The following is a 22,010-nucleotide window of genomic DNA, read 5'->3' on the forward strand; positions in this document are numbered from 1 at the left end:
GGCCAATATATCTTTCCTGTGGTGTGGTGCCCATATACATGTAACGCAATGCAAATACAATAAAGAGTACTTCTGGAATAAATATACAATGGATCAACTGTGCAAGATACTACAGGAATTTTCTTTGTTTCAAATTAACCATGATTCAAAATGAGAGGAATTTAAATTCAACATTGTCTTATGATCAAAAGACAAAATACTGTAGATGCTGGAAATCTGAAATAAAAACAAAAGTCGCTGGGAACACTCAGCAGGTCCAGCAGCATCTATGGAGAGAGGAAAGTGAATTAATGTTTCAGGTTGATGACCTTTCATCAGAACTCAAATTGTATTATGATGCTTAGTTAATGGAAATGTCTCTTGTGAGGACTTTGAACTCAGTCTAAGCTGCCACTCCAGTGCAGTACGGGGCATGCATTGCATTGCTTTGGATGGGATGATAAACAAGATCTAGTCTGCTTGTTTAGATGGAAATTAGAGATACTATGGCCGTACTCAGAAGGAGAAGGAAATGTCTTCTTGTTCAACAATCCCCCAGATAATTTTCGTCATTCATCTCATAGTTTTCGTGGGGTGATGCTATGCACAAATGGGCTGGCACATTCACCTACAAAGTGAAAGTCTTCATACTTTCCATTAAATTCTGTGAAATGCTTTGAGATGTCTTCCCGATGTGAAAAGCACCATAACAAATGCAAAGATTCTTTTTATAAATATTATAAGTGAAAAGACAAAAATACCCAAAGCACAGCATGGCTCTAATGCCTATATTGGGTACATTATATTTTGGTGAGATTAAATCAAAACCACAGCAATTTGAGGATTAAAGTACTAGCCCTGTACATACAATTCAGAGAACAATCTTTGAATAACGTAAAGACTTTTATGTGTTACAGTGCCAAGCCCAAACCACTATACTGCCTCAAGGTTGGAATGCTTTCACTTTTCTCTCAATAAATCAAAGTAAATGATATATGAAATTGAACTACTATTTGCTGAATTATCTTGAAAACTGAATACAGACCTGCTAACTTAGCCCAGCTTTTCGATACAAGGTCACTTTACAAAGAATTATTGAAGCCATTTTTCACATTGTGGTGTCGAGTTTGAGAGACCGAGTTTGAGAGACTCATGCTTCTTGCATGACTCTATTCATTCGCTGATCTTTTCAGTCACTGTCAGAAAAACGCTGACTTGTAACAAAACTTACACGTAGACTCTCAGCAATTTTCACTGATGGTCTACGAATCATTTTGTCTGATGATTCAGACAAAAATTGTAGATCATGGTCTCCAAATGTACAAACAAAACAAATATTTTCAGAAGTTAGAGGAGCATGAAAAACATTTTCATTTTAGATTAATAAAATTGATTTAAGCAAAAAAATGCCTATGTAAAAAATGCCAATGCGAATAAGTGTAGCAATGTGGGCAGGAAGTACCAACGCCCAGACCAGTAGTCCAGCCTTGTTGATACAAATGCTCAAAATACACTGCACTGAGCAATAAGGAATATTTTGGCCATATTTTTGCCTTCAATAATCAGTCACTACACAGGACAGCAATTAATGTGAAGTGCTTGGAGATTGGTTGACATTATGAGCATGATAAAAAATGGAAGCACTCTCTTTCTGGTGACACGGGATCCATTCGTTTAATGTAGATTTATCCAAAACGCCTACTGGACTAATGGGTTCATATAATTTTCTGGAACACTTTCCCGTACCCGCCCATAATCTTGGCAACTGTACTGGTAAAATGGTTTGAGAATTTTAAAGTTTTCAATCTCACGGCAGAACATTCATGATCGGTCACGACAGGTGCCAAAACTGTACACTTAACATATTGTAAACACAAGGAAGACTGAATTTTTTGAGTAAATTTACTCCATGTGTTAAAGTCAAACCATATGCTCCATTTCCTGCCTAAGGCCAAGAATACCCTTACCTCCAGATCCCGAACCTCACCAGTGAGCAGATTACTTGCTGCTCTTACAAGCAAACAGGCCTGAAATAGTCGTAAAAGAAGATGAAGGGAGATGCAAACAGATAAGCTGTCAATTGAGCAAGAGCTGATGCATTAAGGCAAAGAAAATGCAGAACATACTACAGAATAATCGGAAACTAAGTAATAATAATAATAATAATCCTTGCATTTGACATAGCTCCTTATCACGTCTTCGAGACGTCTCAAAGCGTTTCACAGAATATACTGTAAAGTGATTATATATTTTGTGGGCGAAACGCAGTAGCCAATTGTGCATAACAATGTCCCACAAACAGTCATGGATTGAGTGACCAAATTATTTTTTTTTTGAAGGAACTATTACCCCCAGAAAAGCGATCCGCCAATCACTAACAACTGGGTTCCTTCTTAATGCAAAACAGAGGCGTGTGGCGTAAGGAAACTTGCCCAATGTTTTGCCCTGCCGGGAATCAAACCCCGGTCCTTTCGCTTGCGAGGTGAGTGCTCTGGCACGTACACCAGGAGTGACAATCAATGAAATATGGGAATGTAGGAAAAAATGGAATGAAAGAAAATTATCAGAATTAAAACAGAATAAAAATTAATACAAGTAAAGAATTCACTAAATGGAACCCAGCACCTTGTTATCAGCACTAGCAAGTCTGAAGAGAAAACAAACATGGTATCAAGCGGCCCCTACAGCAGTTTTTAGGAACTGGTTACTTTTTGTTGTTTTCCTCATTGAATAAGCATACCTGTAGATGGCAATAGAGACTTCAGTCTCACCTCAAACTCCTCCCTTCCACACAACAGCACCTGTGAATCCCAACTGCAGTGTGCACAGGTGGTTCAGCATTGCAGGGTAAATGGTAGGCAAATTGCTCTTCTGTAGTTTGAGCTGGACAGTGTGTTTACTTCCCTTTCTTTTAAGAGGATATCAAACTACATTTTAAGTACTGAAATCATGAACTGTTTCAATGCCGATTACCCTCAGGATAACACTTCTGATCAATATTTCATCAATTCATCAAAATTATTACATGTTAAACAAATGCAAGATTACAAACTAATATTACTGAATTGGGACGGTCTTTATTTCACAAAATAATGTTTCACCCACAAAAATATCCAGTCAATTCACTTTACACTATATTCTGTGAAGTGCTTTGAGACATCTCAAAGATATGATAAGGCGCTATATCAAATGCAAGGATTATTATTATTGGCAACGGTGTTTTGTTTTAAAGAAGATCTAGAAAAGATGTGCCCTTTCATTCAATAATAGTTATAATCCTTGCATTCGATAGAGCATTTTATCAGGCCTCAAAGTGCTTCACAGGATTTACTGTAGAGTGTATTGAATATTTTGGAAGTTAATTTTTTTTGGGGGGTTGGGAGTGTTCAGCCGGGTATCTGACACATGCAGAAACTCATCACCATGCTTAAGAGTTTCCAACCAAGCTGAGATTTCCACGCATTCCCACCTACACATGGAAATCCCAGAGATAGATTGTTGGAATGGAACGCACACTCTCTCACTGGAGGGAAGCATCCTGCTTCCCTAATTCCAGAAAGTATTAGGTGCAGGCTGGCAAGAGCCAAGACTTGGGCACCACCACAGCGGCTTGGCTCAATTCCAACATTTCGTTGCCAGGCAAGTCACCATGGGGTCCGTCCAGCTCCACGGAGACCTTGCTTTCCACCCCCAACCCCCTGTAAATGTACATGACAACTAATTTGAACAAAGCAAGGTCCTATAAAATGGCCTACTGTCTTCAGAACTCTATACAGCCCAACAAGACCTTTTCTTAAAGAAATAACAGCACTTGTGAAGTAAATTACTAATTTAACCAAAGCCCACTGGAAATATCAAGCTTCAGTCCAGAGATCTCACACTGTATTGCTCTGGGACTCTTTCTGGGTGTGGTAAACTGAGTTTGATAAATAAAATTAATTCCTAAAATGCTGGGCAGCGCATTCTCAGGGAGGTGAGCCAACTCAACTTCTTAAGACACTTGGGGACTTCAGCTCAAGTCTAGGCTGTCACCCTAGTGCAGTGCTGCAAGTGCTGTCAAATGTGCTGTCCAATGGAAAACCAAAATGTCTGTCTGTTTTCAGATGGATGTTAAAGAGCCCATGACACGATTCGGAAAGCGAAGTGAGTTTATCCCAATGTCCTGGGAGAAAAACAATCCTGCAAACGCAAAATAACTGCCTTGTTTTCCTACTAAAACTGACAGTGTTTACCCTGAACCGCTTCAAGCCATTTCAATATGAAGGTACAATAACAACAATTTCCATTGTATATTTATAGTGCATTTCATATTGGGAGCATCTCTCAAAGCTCTTCACCCAAGAGAGTGGGAACCTGAACTGGGGGTGTGAGGAGTGGGGGTAAGGTAGCTGAAAGCAGTCAAAGAAATAGATTTTAAGGGGACGGAGGAAGCGTATGGGCAAAGTAGTAGGACTACAGGATGGAGTTCCAGAGAGCGGGGGCAGAATAGCTGAAAACTCACTCAAGAGGATTAAACCATATTGCCGCATCAGAATAGAGAAAGCTGTACTCAGCATCCCATCTGCGTTACAGCTGACTTCAGAGCATTCAATACTGTGTTGCCTGCAATGGGAACATGCACTCTCCATTCCCCAGCATAGTCGGCCTTTACCTTGCTGAGAGTGAGACAAATTCATCACAAATGCACATCATCTATTTATGAAAAGACAGCAGCAGCGACAGCATCTGGCTGCCTGCACAATATTATCAGATACACAAGGGGCAGATTATTCAGTGGTGGTCTTGTTATTTTATTAATTATTCCATAATTTTAAATGTTTGCTTTGGCCAAACTATTTGCATTCTACTGAACCATGTGCACAGGGAAACGCTTATTTTTCAAATTAAAAACATGCCTCCCTTGGCTCAAGAACATTTCTTTTTTTATATATAATTATGCTGCCTTTCCCCCCCCAGTATTTTATTTTTCCATCCTGAAAGTGCAGGTGAAAAGCATTTAAATTCAGCATACCATCTGAATAAATACTACAATTTGAGATGGATCACGTGCATTACAGGCCATTGAAACATATTCCATTTGAAATTAGTCCAATGGCTGCTGCAGGAAGAGAAGCAGACACCCCAGTGCTCACCAATCCAGCCACATGTGCACAGCGCAGATGGTATAACACACAACACTGCCTGCATTGGCAACAGATAGCAGAAACAAGTACGTTATGTAATGAACCATCATAAAGATATAACTTTATGACAGCAATAAAAGCATAAATACAGAATTTGTTATTTATTTCCTTCTCTGTCTCTTTAATTGCCCTCATGCCTTGGACCATGTCCAGCCACAAAGACAGGCGCCTGCTGAGTGCACTGTGACACTCTATAACAGGCTACCGAGAGGCGCACTCTAACAGCCAACATACATCTCTCCCTCAGATTTTTACTTCCCACTCGGTAGCACCACGGCTTCCCAAATTGATGATTAAAGTCACCCCGTCAGCATGTGGAGAATCACATGCTGTCACGCTTTTGAGAAATGTGTTGCCATTTGTAAAATTCCTTTATATTACATTTTTGGCAGTCTAATGAAAACAAAGTGTACTCGAACATGTTTTGACTAGTACAAATTCAAAAGCTTCTAGTGTGTTTTAGCTATTAAGAGGATGTAAATTTCATTTTTGCTCATCATAATCCTACTTGAGAGTAAATGTTTGGAATGCCATTGGAATATGTCGTTAAAATTTTAATATCTAACTCATAAATTTGCTTTTAAAATGTAGTTAGTATTGATCAAAAGAACCTCCTTTGATCAACAGTAATTACGCTTTGAAGATGAATTTATGAGCTTTGAGCACTTAGGGACATCCTCCCAATGTGAAAGATGCTATATAAATGTAAATTGTATTGTAATTACACTTTGAAGATAAATTCTTGAGTAGATACTAAATAAACTCAAGCTGGAAAGCAGTTTGTCAGCTCAGTAACAGATTAAATGAATTCTGGGATTTTAGTCACATAGCACTGCTTAGCCATGAGAAGTCTCATCATTCAGTCTTTGGAAGAATGAAACCGAGAATCCACAGGGCAAACAAACACACAGAGACGCTCTTATTGGTAACAGAAGAGAATTTTGTAACATTTTTAAGTCTTACAGATTTAATGAGCATAGTACAATTGTATTCTTTTTGCGAACTGTGGAAAACTGGCTTCCAAATTAGGACTGACTGAAGAATGTTTCAATAGTTCCACATGATCTTAAACGTTAAGCCAATATGGCCTTAAAGGCTATGACTTGATGGAATTTCAAGTCTTCAGTGTTGAACGATTTGTAAATTGTGTTTAGTGATTGAAACAGTTGTAAATAAATTTATTTTAATTTTTTTATTGTCCAAACTGCTGATCTATACCGAGGTACCAGTCTTTGGAAAGACTTGGCATGTAGAGAGTACAAAGACTTGTTTACCTAGGATCCAACTACTGTAGACTGAAGGTCATGATGACTCATGACTGTTCAGTGGAGTTGGATCAGGGAACAGCACAGGTGCACAACAACAGTTCAGATGGTAGGTGAGGTAAGACAGTCTGTTTGGAGGAATAATCGAGGAGACATAGCACTCCTTGGAAAAAAATGCAACACATGTCTTGTAATACATCATGATACAGCATATTGACTCTCTTACACACTGGGTACCGCTCCTTCTTGCTGGATCAGAAAAGAAATATTTCAACTCAATTTTAATATTTTTGTAAATCTTGTACTTGCATTCAGTTACAAGTTCCAAAAAGACCATCATAAACTAGCAACAACCTGCTGTGTCTTTCTCTGCATAACTAACAAGATAAAAGTGAAGATGAAAGTCCCAAACAATATTTCCTGTGACCAGGTAATGCATGGTCACAGGTCTCGTCTGTGTCCAACAACAATAAATTACATTTATATAGTGCCTTTCACGTTGGGAGGAGTCAGGGATTTGAACACGAGCATGGAGTTGGAATAAGGGGTGGTGGAGGCTAGGGAGGGTAGGTGTAAGAAGGTGGCCGAATGCGCAGTCTTAAGACATGCTTTGAAGGAGGCAAGGGAAAGAGCAAGATGAAGGGACTATGGAACTGAGCTCCAAAGGGTGGGGGCAGATGAACTGAAGGCCTGACTGCCGACGGTGTCCAGGTAATGCATGATCCCTGGTCTCTGCCTGTACCAAGGTAATAAATGGTCACGAGTCCCTCACGCCTCCAGCAGGGAATCCTAGATAATGATGAAGAGCAGGATCCTGAGGCCAATTGTAATGTCCCCACTGGAGATGCATTCACTCAGCACAAACCAGGAACTGAACCTGGAACCACATTGGTCTGTACAGATGAATTCCACAGCACGTTGAGCACTGATCCGGTAAACCATTGGAAAAGGGCCTTGGAATTCGTGGCTTGCAATTTTTAACCCTTCAAAGTAAATGTAACTATCACAAAGGAACATTTTACTGCTACAGTAACTCAAAAATTTGAACTTTCACTGAATATTAATCCTAAGGACAAAAGGAATAGAATCCATCATTGGAATGAGGTAAGACAATAGAAGTGTAAAGCATTTTTTAGGATGGACCCAAAAGTCCCAAATGTAGCCAATATATGACTAAAAGTTGCAAATGAACTATTACCGAGCAAATACATGGTTATTACCTAACATAGACCTGAGCTCAGTGGGGATTTTCTCACTGTGATGCCCAATGCTACAATCTCGCAGTCAGACTGGATAGCTGGACTAGTGGTGGGCAATTATTTTGGCTGGCGGGCCACTTCACAGGTTTTGGTAAGCTTCGCGGGCCACACACTTAATATAGATGCAAATACTTAATAATAGCTCAAGATCAAGACTTACACTTGCACATGCATAAAATAAAGTCTATATAATTGACATTCATTAACATTAGGTTTAAAAAAACAACTCATTGAGCAGACATTTATTCGATATTTATTCATCTATTCACATATTGATGAGACTCAATGGGAAGAATGAAAGCGCTGATGTGAGTTAACCAGACAATTGAAGTCAGGCATCGTCTCCGTTGTTGCAATGCGGAGTACTGCTGCAAAATGATCATCAGTCATCACAGATCTATGTTTTGATTTATTGAATTTCATCACAGAAAATGTCTCCTCGCATATGTATGTTGATCCAAACAGCACAAGCATCCTCTGGGCATGAGCCTTTATTTTTGGAAAGGTATATTCATTAAGAGAGGCATAAAAACTGGGAAGCGGCACTGATTTGAATTGCTCCGCAAGCAATGGATCACATTGCAGGTCAATAAGCTCGAGTTGGAGGTCAAATGGGGCTTTGTCAACATCAAATGAGAAAGGTGAAGAGACCAAAGACAGGTCATTTTTGATCAAATTGAAATCCTGGAATCGGTGAGAAAATTTGGCATGTAAGTCAAGTAGTGACGAAGTTTACTTTTTAAGGCTTTGATCGCAAACAGTAATCTGCCTGCTTTAAAAGAAGTAATTTTGTCATAAATGACTTGACATTGCAATACAAATCGTGCACAAAGGCCCCTTTCCGTCGCAGTTTTGAATTGAGTTCATTCATGTGGCCCATGATATCAACGGCAAATGTGAAATCAGAGAGCCCATTCGCATCATTCAGCTGTGGGAAATTCGAATCTTTTTGTTTCATGTCCAAAAATAAATCAGTCTCTGTTCTCAGTTCCCACACTCTTTTCAAGACCTTTCCTAAACTAAGCCGTCTTACATTCGTGTGATACAGGACATCCGTGTGCTCGGATTCCAATTGCTCAAGCAGAGTTACAAATTGCCTGTGGTTTAATCCTCTTGCTCAAATGTAGTTGACCACTTTCGTAACTGCGTCCACGACATTGCTTAGTTTTAGAACACTCTTACAGAGCACCTCTTGGTGGATAAATCACTGTAGAAAAACAATATTCTGTTCTGGATTTGTTTCTTTGACTTGATCTTGAATTCTTTTCAGTAACCCAACGTTTTTGCCTGTCAGATTTGGGCTTCCATCGGTGGTCACATTCATCAATTTTTTCCATTCCACTCCTAATTTTAAGATACACCTATTTACTGCCTCCAAAAAGGCTTCTCCAGTTATCGTATCTTTCATTGATGTCAATTCTTCTGTGAGCTCAAAATATTTGGTGATACCTTGAATAAAAATTATCAACTGGGCTGTATCTTTGACATCACAACTCTCATCGAGTGCCAGTGATAAACATGCAAAATTGCTTACTTTATTTTGTAACTGCAGATACAGGTTCTCAGAGATATCCTCGACACGTCTCACAATAGTTCGCCTTGACAAGCTAATGTTCTCGAATGGTTTATCTTCTCTGGGCGTAAAATCGAGGCAGAGTCAACCATACATTCCTTTATAAATTCTCCTTCAGAGAATGTTTTGCTGTTCTTGGCGATTTTGTGTGCAATCACGTAACTCACTTTTGTAATCTCATCCTGGGATGCAAATATGTTTTATGGAAATGCTTTGTTCTTTCTGCATTCGAACAACCATCTCATCAGCTTTCTTTCCTTTTTCTTTGGCAGAAATGTTTTTATACTTGCAAGCATGTTTGCTCTTAAAATGGCAATTCAAGTTGTAGTCTTTGAGCACTGCCACACTTCCTTTGCAAATTAAACACACAGCTTTTCCACCCACACTGGTAAAAAAAAATTTTTAGAAGTCCATTCTTTGATGAATATTCGGCCTTCAGTGTCCACTTTCCGCTTTTTTGATAAACTCATTTTGAATGAATGTCCTTTTCAGCGAAAAGTATTACCGCGGTTGCGTGTTTGAAAATTTGTTGATCCGTACATTTCTGACGTCAGCCTGATTCAACACTTAAGGAAGTGTGCGCACAACTAAGCAGTGCAATTGGCTGATGTTCCCGGTCAGATTCAAATGCGAAATTTGTGCGACTTTTTATCGCAAACAATAATCTGCTGGAAAGTTGGAAAGTGGGCAAACAGCCTGTTTCCTATCTGACGAATTATAATTTTTTCTATCGCTAGACACAATGACGGGCCGGATAGAATCATTTGGCGGGCCGGATATGGACCACCATATCATACCATATTTTGCCCACCCCTGAGCCTGGAACCAAATAAATTGGGATATGCACTTTTTTGATAAGAGGTAAAAAGAACTGTTAAGTTAATTTTTCATTTGTTATGAAATATTACAATGAAATACCATTGTTTTTGCTGAAGATCACAATCGTGATGATGAAAGAGAGTGTAAAATGTCATAGCAGGTGCCAGCCAGCACATTGAAACGCATCTCCAAACAAGTCACCCATTCAAAAACTGAATAGTTTTACAGCACAACAGAAGTTAGCTCCACTCCAACAATTTAAATATTGCTCCGAATGAGCACATTGTGGGACACTGCACACTGCTGAGTATTAACTATTAAAGTATAGCATCTAGAAAGGTGAACTCGAAATATATTTTAAAAAATGCTTCTTTCAAAAATATCCTGAAAAATGCATCCTTGTCAAAACACTCAAGAACAAACTCCCACACCAGACTTGGCATCCAATCTAAGTCAATAACAGGAACTTGCTCATAAATGCCCTGGTTTCCGTCTAGCAGTTTTAGTGGGCCTGCTTGACAAGGTGAAGCCGTAGAATAAAACTTGACAGCTGGCAAATGCAAGTACCAGAACTGAAGCAACACTAACTTTGTAACAAATGACTGTACAAAAAAAATTGCAAATTTATAGTTTGCACCAATGTTTCGAGAAGCGAAGCGTGTCCGCGGCCTTTGTTTTCTCTAAATTCACAGGTCTGTGTGGGTTACATCGACACGAGAGAGGTTCATTCCAAAATTGAGAGCTATAATCCATACAGTGTACAGAATACACATATAATCAATATAGCAAACTAAACCAGTGGTGGTCTTTTGGATCGGACAACCAAATAAATGTTCTTGATTGATGGCCCTACCGCAAACACTGTCACTCACCAGCTACTAGAAATAAAATATTGATTTAAAACAGGCGAATGTTCGGCAGGCAACTTACTGATTTAAACAGTGGCCATTTGGGCAGACAACCCGCGCTGGGATACCACACCCCAACAAGAGGAGAGTGGCATATGCCAATGGGGAGAAACTTAGAAAAAAAATTGGACACGCTAAATTATTTTTTAAAAATAAGACAAAATAGTATTTCTGGTGGAATTTCAAACCTAGTGCATAGATGTGTATTGACCAGCTGCCAAACATCTTTTAATGCTGTACTTAAGATATGAATGAGTGCTTTTCCCAAATCAATTTGCTAAACTCAAAAATATACTAATATACACTCCCTCCCTCTCCCATTACCACACTTCTTCTGGAATCAATTAAGTTTAGCCTCCCACCTGCTTCTCAGAAAATAAGATACATGGTTCTGTACCTTGCACATGGTTTTGCTACAGAAGAGACATTTCTATTTGTGGATCTGTTGCACTTATTCTTAGTTTGTAGTATTTCCTTTTCTTGTCCTTTTTTCTTCTGTCACCATATGTTATCAACTTTCAGACTGGCACATTGTGTTACAGATGCAAGCAGTAGATGTGCAGTTATCTGCAAAGATTAACATAGAATGTACAACATGGAAACAGGCCACTCGGCCCAACCAGTCTGTGCTGCGTATTGACGAGTTAGTACAAATAGCATAAATAAGCTGTTTCCAATGGTTGGGGAGTCTGTAACCAGGAACACAAATATAAGATCGCGACTTGGGGATCTAAAAGAGAATTTAGAAGGAACTTTAAGCAGAGGGTAGTGAGAATGTGGAACTCACTGCCCAAAGAGGTGGTTGAATCAGATAGCAAACATGCATTCAAGAGAAAGCTAGACCTTCACATGAGGGGGGGGGATAGAAAGGTGTGGGAAGGAGTAAGGAGTGAGTGGAGACTCATGTGGAGTGCAAATACCAGCACAGACTGGTTGGGCCGAGTGGCCTGTTTCCATGTTGTACATTCTATGTAAATCTTGCAGATAACTGCACATCTACTGCTTGCATCTGTTACACAATGTGCCAGTCTGAACATTGACAACATATGGTGACAGACGAAAAAAGGACAAGAAAAGAAAATATTACAAACTAAGAATAAGTGTAACAGATTCACAAATAGAAGGCATCTAAAAAGTAAAAAGATTATATAAAATAAAAACTTTAGTTAAGAGAATTAAAAAAAATTGGAATAGTAATATGTGGGTAAATCTCTGAAGTAATATTGTAAATATAATACTAACATTCACAAGGCAACAGTGAAATTGTAACAAGGACTAATGCCTCCCAACATGAAAGGTGCTATCTAAATGTAAATTGCATTGTTTTTTTTATTAATTCCAATTGGTTCATATTACTTATGAAATTCAGATATTTTAATAGCTAAAAAAAGTTGTTCAATTTCCAGGAAGTTGTTTTGGTGAACTGCTGCATATAAATATGCTTCAAAGGATATACAACAATGACAATAACTGCATTTTTATAGTGTCTTTCAGACAACTAGAATCTCAGAGCACTTAATAGAGCATGGCTTGACATTGAACTGGAAAGGGAAGAGAGGTGACTGAAGACAGTCGACGAGGAAAATCTTCAGGTGTGATTTGAAGATGGGCACAGCAATGTCCCACAAACATGAAGTGAATGACCAATTGTATTTGGGGGATTGTTGGCCAGGACACCAGGAGAAACTCTTTTCGAATAGTTTAATGGGATCTTTTACGTCTACCTGAACTGGCTGATAGGGCCTTGGATTCAAGTCTCATCCAAAGGACAGCACCTCCTACAACTCTCCCCTACCCGCACCACCAGACTGCATTGGAGTGCTATCTTACACTATATAAATTTCAACTACCGACATGGGGTTTGAACTGACAACCTTCTGACTCCAGTGTTATAAGATGCTCCTCCGCGTGAATGGCGCAATATAATTGCAAGTTATTGCTGTTATTGAGGTTGACTCGGAGGCGGGAGTGCTAGGCTGCCATACGTGTTCAATTCCAGTAAATACATTTGCAGTTAATACTTATTTAATACTATTGGGGCAATCAAATTAATAATAGCTCAGCAGAAGAATTTTTCTTAATTCAAATTTAAATCTTTTTGATTCAAAATGCACTCAATATTAAGCCTTCAAAAGCTACAATGCTTTAGGTTCATGAATACCATAATTAAGTCCATTTTGCGTAATTTGACAAAAGATGGAATAGGTCCTTATTCAATTGGAAAATCCCAGCACAAGTTTTAGTTGGAGCTTGATTGCATTAAGACGCAGAACACATTTGGAAAATTATCCCCGGATGTCTTCAGCTCACAGGAGGTGACCTCTCTGACCTACTATCCCCCTACCTACCTGCCCGTACCCTCCGTTCCTCCGGCTCCGGTCTGCTCCACGTCCCCCGCCCCAATCGCCCTACCATCGGTGGACGGGCCTTCAGCCTCTCAGCCCCGAGGCTCTGGAACTCCATCCCCAGTGCCTTCGCCTTGCTTCCTCCCTTTCCTCCTTCAAGGCCGGTCTCAAAACCTTTCTCTTTGACCGAGCCTTCAGCTCCCCTGTCGACTCTCTTCCCCCTCCTCGCCCCCTCCCTTCCCTCCCCTCACCCTGACCATTTCCCCCCTCCTCGCTCCCTCCCTTCCTTCCCCTCACCCTGACCATCTCCCCTCTGCTCGGGTCCTGATCCAACTGTGCAGCGCCTTGGGACGTCCTCCTGACGTGAAAGGCGCTTTATAAATGGAATCTTGTTGTTGTTGTGATGCAGAGGTGCCTTCAAGCAGCCTCACCTGTGACCTGAATTGTTAACAAATTAAATTAATAGTGTGGCTATAAATACCTAAAGAACACAATGTAGCTGTTTCCTTTCTTCCCCCTCCCCATTAAAAAGGTTGGACAAAACCCCAAGTCATTAATTGATAAAACGTTGATAAAGAATATCAAGCTGAGGAAATGGGAGAAACAGGGGGCCTTTTTGTAAGGGGATCTTTTCTTCAGTCGAACCAGCAAAATACCAGCTTTTTGGGAGGGTTTTAAATTCTCAAAATTGGAAACTGCAACCGGGAAGAAGCAATGAATTCAGTTTGTGAATTTCACACTTTAGACCCCAACTTTTTTCATTTGTTAATAAACTGAATCAAACTGTGGTTTTCTGGAAAGCTCTTAACAAATACCCAGTAAATGCATACGATTGTACGACTCAATTGGTTAAAATTTAAGCCTTATAAAGAATTACTTTTTCTTTTATATGAAAAATAAAATGATCTCCTTACACTACGTCCAAACATAAATTATGCCTCAAGCATTAGATAGACATAGATAGATTATATTTTATATATATTATATACATACACACAACGTAGTATACATTTCAAACACAACCTAGCTCCTTTTGGCAGTTCAACAGTAAAACTTTCACAAAGGACAATTCACCAGCTGAAACGAAAACGATAACATGAAATGGAATAGTTTATTTTTACACACAGCAACTGAAATAACTTATTACCTACATTTCTGTATTAGATGAACAACTTGCAAAAAAACAACCTACTAGGCACAGTACTTTATTAATTCTAGAGTAGCCTTATTTCAAGCGTTTGTTTCAAAACAAACATTAGAAAAATAAAAGCAGACATGGAAGGCATTTGTTAGACATGTGCTGTCACTTTGTATGAACACATCTATGCTTCAAAACCTAATGATGGGTGAACAGTCAACATGTCTGCATGATTACTCTGGAAGCTGTTGGTTTAAAGGTCACACACATGGCTCTCCACTTTTAGGGCAATTGATTTATATCAAAATAGTTTAAACTTTGTATTTAATACACATCCTCGTGACAGCATTGAGTGCTGAAGCATATCGGTTAGAGAACTTGGTTCACAATTGGAGGACCCAAGTACAATTCCTGGGGGGGAGGGCAAACCTTAGGCAAATTTCCTTAATCCACACGCCGCTGTTTACCTAGCAGTAAGTAGGAACCTGTTAGTTAATTGGCAGATTGCTTTCCATGGTAATAGTCCCTCAAAACAAAATTGGTCACTCAATCCACTCCAAAATTGGTCAATGTTTGTGGAACACTGTTGTGCCAGAAAATACACAGTCAATCCACTTTACAATATATTCGGTGAAGCGCTTTGAGGCGTTTCAATGACGTATTAAGGCGCTATATAAAATGCAAGGATTATTATTATCTCAAAGTCCCACTTACTATAAGGTGTTATGGGATGTATAATGTCCATCTAAACCACCAGAATGGACAGGCAGGACCTTGGTTTAAAGGCTCATGCAAAGAAAAGCACTTGAACAAAAGTTTCCACTGAGAGATGAGTTGCCAAAGTGCATAAATTTAAGAAAGTTTAAGGAAAACCTGAGGGAGAGGTTAACAATTTGATTTACTTATAGATGGTGATTGAGACATGGAATGCCCTTGTGATAAAATATTCATGTTCTTAGTTATTTCCCAACTGATCAAGTACAAAATTCTTGTCCTAACCTTCTCTGCAACCTTCTAAAACCTACAAACTCAGTCGCCCCATCTGCTTAACAGCCTGCTTCACGTTCCCCCACTGAATGCAGCACACCAGCTGCAGTCGGGGTTTCAGCATATCTGCCCCCACTCTTTGGAACTATATAAATGTAAATTTGCATGGTCCGATGGTTTGTATTGTACAGGACATTTAGTACCTTTATGAATCTGCAGTGCCTGGATGAGTGGCAATTATTTGTTTGAACAATGCCCAATTGTGAGACTGACACATGATCATAGTATACTTTGTCACAGCTAAGACTGAGCAGGAAGTGATTTCATTAACAATAATATAATCCTTTGATATCATGCCTTATCACATTGTAGAGATGCCTCAAAAATCTTAACAAGAATTTACTGTGAATTGTGCAGTGACTGTGTATTTGTAGGCAAATAGGTTAAGATTCAGAAGGCTCATTTGCGAAGAAAGGGATGACTCAATTTAAACTGCATTAAGAGCTGAAATTCCACCTCATCATAGCCTTTCGAACATTTTGACTTAAAATGTAAGATTGTGCAGAATATTGGAAAAATGCTAAATTCAGATTTAATTCAGTAATTAGTTTTCTGCAAATCTTTAAATGAACCACATTTTAAAAGCACGAGCCAGGAGGGCCTGCAGTATTCAAAGGCACTGTTAATAATGGACCAGCCAGCCTGGCTTGGCGGCAAGATTTCAAGAAGCAGACCAGTTCCTGGGGGCAGGGAGTTTTCCTAATAACTCTGCAAGCCAAAACCCTAACAGGTACGATAGTCTTTGCTGGACAAACAGTGGGAAGCAAGTCAGACTTTGCTTTCAATGGCAAGTTGTGGTTAAACTCAAACAGAGAAAACAGCAGTATCCCAATGTACATTCTGGGGTCCCCAAGCCTTGGTTCTTGCCAACCTGCATGAAGTAAACAGGGTGCATCTTTCCAGGGAGAAAGTGCACATTTCATTCCAGACACCGGGAAATGTGGGTGGCATACATATGTGAAACAGTCTGGTTTGGATACTCTTAAGCATTGTGATGGGTTTCCACATGTGTCCAACACATGGCTGACAAAAAACAAGAAAACAAAAAACAGCTTTCAAATTAAGACTAAATTTAATTTCTGCAATTATTGCATTGGAGGCGATTCAACTCACAACATGATGAATAGTACAGTTCATTGAATGCATAAATTTGCAAAATTTTAAGACAAAATGGTCTTACAAGAGAGGCTGGAATTTCAGGTCCCATGTGTGTAAATATATTATAGCTTATTAATTTGACAGAAGGGGTCATAAATCTAGTTAACATGAAAAAGTTATATACCCTCTGACTGGTTAGCCTGGTTTTAAATGTAATACTTTGGCAGTCTAATATGATGTCTTTTAGTTTCCATTGTAGAATTTCACCACAGTCATAACCTGCTATTTATCGTTGCCAAATTAAAGTGTCAATGGATGAGAAACAGAACCTGCAGCGAGAAAATGAATGTACTTTATGTAAAGGAATGGGCAAATTTCACAGCAAATTAACGTTTTACAGGGTAAAATAGCTACACCCAGTTTTTGGTGCCAAAAGTTTCCTTTCTGTTGAAAAATTATTGAATTGGAGGAGATTTAACACACAACTTGATGAATAGCGCAGTTCGTTGGATGCATAAATTTGGCAATAAAATGCAAGATACTGATTTCCAAAATTTAAAAGCATTTCTGAATTTAAGTCAATTTCACTCACAAATACAGTCACTACACTTAACGTATGGTAAATCCTGTGAAGTGATTTGAGACATCTTGATGATGTGAGGTATAGCAAATGCAAGGTTTTTTTTATTATTTATGTAGAAATATTCAGGGTTTTTTTTAAACTGAATAACAATACCAGAGAACCAACCAGAATATGGTTTCTGCAAAACCTTTCACTTCAGGCAGTGCTCATATTGTACTGTATTGTACTGTACTATATTTACATGTTAGTCGGACAGGACTCACAAGCTTCATTCAAAGGCAGCAGGTCCAATATCCTCATATAATGTGGGTAATATCCTCATATGATTATTATCATAGTGATCAGAAGAGGCACCAAAAAGCAACTGAGTGGGAGGGTTGATGTCTCGCTATATAAGAGACATTTAATTCTACAGGACCATTTTGATGCTGGAAAATAAAAGCACCTGCTAAACCTTAGCATGCAAACTTTGCTTCATAAATATCCAGAGTCTAAGATTCATAGTAATTTTTGGAGATTGCATGAGACTTTTTATTCAATGTGTGAGAATGATAATTGTAAAGAAATTCCTGCACAAATCTTCCAAAACAAAAGAGGATGCAAAACACCAAGAATAAGACTATAATAGGAAGAGTTTTTTTTTAAAAAAAGATTAGGAGAGCCAATAGACAACAAATCTGTGCAAATGCTATTTCAGAGAGCAAATAGTGAACCTGTGGAACAGGCTCCCTAGGGATACAGTTGAAGCAGGAAGTGTTGATTCTTTCAAACCAGATTAGATAGTTTTCTTTTAGGAAATAACATTATGGGGTATATATATGGTACACAGGTAGTTCTGGACACATGTGCATACGACTGCCAGGAAGGTGGAAGGCGAATTAGATGGACCTTGGTCGTTTTTCATCTAGCGTTTCTTATGTTTTTATGTAGAACTGGAAAGGGATTTATCTGCAGATCCAAAACACAATGTGGAATCAGAAGAGGTAGTTAAGATATTAATGTGAAGGTGTGACAGCAAATTGCACCTGAGCTTATCACTGGCCAATGAAGTTCAACGCAAAATCAATGTACTGCATCTAGAAAGTAAACATAGGAGATATATGTACTCCGTGGATAGGGCGGAACTTGCCAAAGAGAAAGTTAAGAGACCTTAAGGTATCAGCAGCTCCTCACTAAACTCCAAGCCCCTCCCTACACATCATTCCCTCACTCCCCACCTTTAAAACACATCTTAAGAAATTTCTTTTCAAGGGTGCTTTTAGCCATCTTTCCTCCAGATCTGCCTTAGCTCCCCCAGCCCCAGTTCAGGCTCTATGAAACGTTCTGAGACATCCTTCTGCCATGAAGGCTCTAAATAAATATAAAGTTATTGCTGTTGTATTAGTTAACTCATTTCTCATCAGATCCAAACGATATTAGTTGGCAACAAAAACAATTTGCCCTTCATGTAGAATAACGTCTCAGAGCGCTTAACAAATAGGGGGTCGGACTCCAAGCAAGGGAGGAGACGAGAGGGAAGGTGACTGTGAGCACAGTCGGAGAAGTGGGTTTTTGGATAGATATTAGATATTAAGACAGACATATGGACAGGACGGGCCAGACAGACAGGCAGTGAGACAGAGGAGTAGAGAGAGGAAGTTCCAGAGATTAGGGCCATAGTTGTCAATGACTTGGCTACCGGTGGTGGCCCGGAACTAAACAAAGCAAACAGGATGTTGGAATACATTGCCAAATAGTTGGGATTGGATTCTCAGCAGTCGAGAACTCAAGCTATTTAGTGTTCTGCTCAACCCACACTTGGATTACAAGTTAATGAGCAATTGTATGCAGTTCTGGTCATTGTGCTGGAATGAAGGAAGGTGTTTTTACAGCCCTTTAAATGTAGGTACTCAGGTGTTTTCTTGCCCCAGTTGAGATACCTTGATTACTGTAGTGTTGACATTTCCAAGTGGCCAAGCAAATGTTGGATATTCTGATGCTTAATAGTAAGAACTTCACCCACATACATGTCTCATGCAACACTGATTCATTGATCTGAATGGACAGTAGTTTTATACATTCACATATATTCTGTTCAATGCGAGTCTGTCTTGTCAAATTGTAACACGATGAACACTCATTTCAAATGGCTAAAGTTTCAATCCTTTGATGACGTTTATCAAACTTTATCAAAGAAGTAACATATTGCGTGTCTTTTTGCCTTTGTATAGTGATTTACATGTAGTGCAAAATTAAATTGCCAACAGGAACTCAACATACAACAACAACAACTCGTATTTGTATAGCGCCCTTCACGCCAGGTAGCTTTCCGGAGCGCTTAACAGTGGGAGATTCTGACCCGGAGCCAGGGGAAGAGGAACGGGTAAGCATGATCAAAAAGGAAGGTGCTTAGGCGGGATTTGAAAGTGGGGAGGGAAGGGACAAGGCGGAGGGATTGGGGGAGAAAGTTCCAGAGCTTCGGGGTGTAGAGACTGAAAGCACGGCTGCTGACAGTGGAGCGGAGAGAGCAAGGGATGAACAGGAACTGGAGCCGGCCGAACGGAGGCAGTGAGTGGTGGAGTGGGGGATGAGCAAGTCGGAAAGGTATGGAGGTGCGAGGGCATGAAGGGATTTCAAAACAAGTTTTGTGCGGGTTAGTATCCGGGTGGCAGAGTTCTGAATTAATTGTATTTTATGTATGGTGGGACTGGGGAGGCCAGCGAGGAGGGCATTTGAAAAGTCCAGCCGGGAAGTGACAAAGGCGTGAACAAGTGTTTTGGCTGCTGTGGGTATGAGCATAACCAGTTATACAGCATTAATAGTAAATGTGTAACTAGCATTTGTCATTTAAATCAAGCAAACAATAAACGATAAATATTCTCTGCAGGATGTGAAAATCCTGATGAGAACCCTAATGATCAATAATAGCCTCCACTATTGGCTGGCAGACGAGCCTTCTGCCACTCTGCCCCCACCCTCTGTAACTCCATCCTGCAGTCCTCCGCTTCGCCCCCTCCCTTGCCTCCTTCAAAACCCTCCTCTTCGACTGTGCCTTCGGTCAACAATAAGTGATTACACAACAAATAAGAAAGCCATGACAAATACATACTAAAAAAATGCAAAGAGGAAGAATCTGAAAAAAAATCAGCAACAACTACTTTCATCTATATAGCCCCCTTCACAGAAAGCAACGTTTCAGATCCATTGACAGGAAGGGTGCCATACACCAACCTGCACCTAATACTTTCTGGAATTAGATAAGCAGAATGCGTCCCTCCAGGAAGAGAGTGCGCATTCCATTCCAACAACCTATCCCTGGAATTTCCATGCGTATGTGGGTTGCACGGAAATCTCAGCTTGGTTTGCATACTCTTAAGCATGGCGATGGGGTGATTATTGAACCCATCACCGCGCTTAAGAATATACATACGAAACCGAGAACTCCATGCATCCCACCTGGAGACCTGGAAATGTGGGCAGGTGTCAAAACACCTGGCTGTCCCCCCAAAAAATATCAAATGCAGGGCTTATTATTATTATTGCCACTCTCACTAGCCCAGTGACGCATGTCACCATTGCATTTTTCCACTGTTGTCACTCTTCCCAGTGGCATTGATCATTATTCCCACTCTCTCCTGTCCACTATTGCACTTTCATGTGCCTATTATTACCCTCTGATTTGTTTACTGTTGCAGCTTTCACCTGCCCAGTGAACCAAGGCACTGTTGCTACTCTCACCTGCCCAGTGCTGCCGGTGACTGTTGCTGCTTTCTCCTGCTGCCCAATTGCTATCCTCAACTGCCCGGGGCTGCTGATGACTATTGCCCCTGTCCGGTGACTACTGCCGCTCTCACTTGCCCAACAACAGCGACAACAACAAAATGACATTTGTGTTGCGCCTTTCATGTTGGGAGAACAACTCAAGGCGCTGGGCGGTCAGTTTCGGACCCGAGCTGGCGGTCGGGATCAGGGAGGGGTGGAGGGCGGGGGGGGGGGGGGGGAAAGGAGGTGGACCAAAGGCACGGTCGAAGAGGAGGGTCTCGAGACGGGTCTTGACGGGGTGCAGGGCAGGGGGCGAGGCTGAGGGACTGCGGCGATGGGAGTCCCAGAGGTTGGGCGCCCAGTGAGGAGGTCACGATTGCCCTTCCCTGTCTGGTGGCTACTGCTACTCTCACCAGCCCAGTGATGCCAGTCACTGGTGCCCCTGCCTGTCCCTTATCGCCACACTCCCTGCCTGCCTGCCTGCCTGTTGCTGGGTCTCCCTTGCCCAGTGATGCCAGTCACTATTGCCCCAGCCTGCCAGCCTGGTGACTATTGCCGCTCTCACCTGGCCAGTGATGCCGGTAACTATTGCCACTTTGCGGCTCGCGGTCTCACTCATTGCTGCTGCTGCTGCTCCGGGTTCTCACGCCGGCGCCTCGCTTCCTGGTTGTGACGTAGACGCGCTCCAGGCCCCGCCCCCTGCGGGCGCGCGCGCACGCACGCGCGCGCGCGCCGCTGGACAGCGCCAAAGAGCGCGCGTGCGCTAACCAGCCACCACCACCACTCCCCCCCCCCCAACCCCCAGACCTGACGCCCCGCGCAGTCCAGGCAACGCTCGGCAGCGCCCCGCACAGCGACAGCTGCAGGCCTGGAGGCGCAGTTGCAGCTATTGCAGTATCTCTTGGTTGTGTTCGCAGGTGGTGGTGCACTTACCCTTCTTGTTCATGTCTTTTCGACCGCGCCTTTGGTCTCCTTCCCCCCTCCCCCCCCCACCTCCCCTCACCCCTCCCCTCCCCCCCCCTCCCCTCCCCCCTCCTCCCCTCCCATCCCCCCTCCCCTCCCCCCCCCCCCC

The 22,010-nt window shown here is 41.0% G+C and overlaps 1 protein-coding gene across 1 annotated transcript in view; it reads right to left on the minus strand.

Moving 5' to 3' along the window:
• The window catches only part of gmds (GDP-mannose 4,6-dehydratase), a 347,045-nt gene extending 325,409 nt beyond the window's left edge, over positions 1 to 21,636 (minus strand). Inside the window, exon 1 of the mRNA XM_007908694.2 lies at positions 21,504 to 21,636. Within this exon, the coding sequence (XP_007906885.1) occupies positions 21,504 to 21,557 (54 nt within the window). The 5' untranslated portion in view covers positions 21,558 to 21,636. The remainder of the gene's footprint in view (positions 1 to 21,503) is intronic.
• Positions 21,637 to 22,010: the final 374 nt, after the last annotated feature.

The sequence above is a fragment of the Callorhinchus milii genome, unplaced genomic scaffold (genome assembly GCF_018977255.1).
Source record: "Callorhinchus milii isolate IMCB2004 unplaced genomic scaffold, IMCB_Cmil_1.0 Scaffold2, whole genome shotgun sequence".
NCBI classification, from domain to species: Eukaryota; Metazoa; Chordata; class Chondrichthyes; order Chimaeriformes; family Callorhinchidae; genus Callorhinchus; species Callorhinchus milii.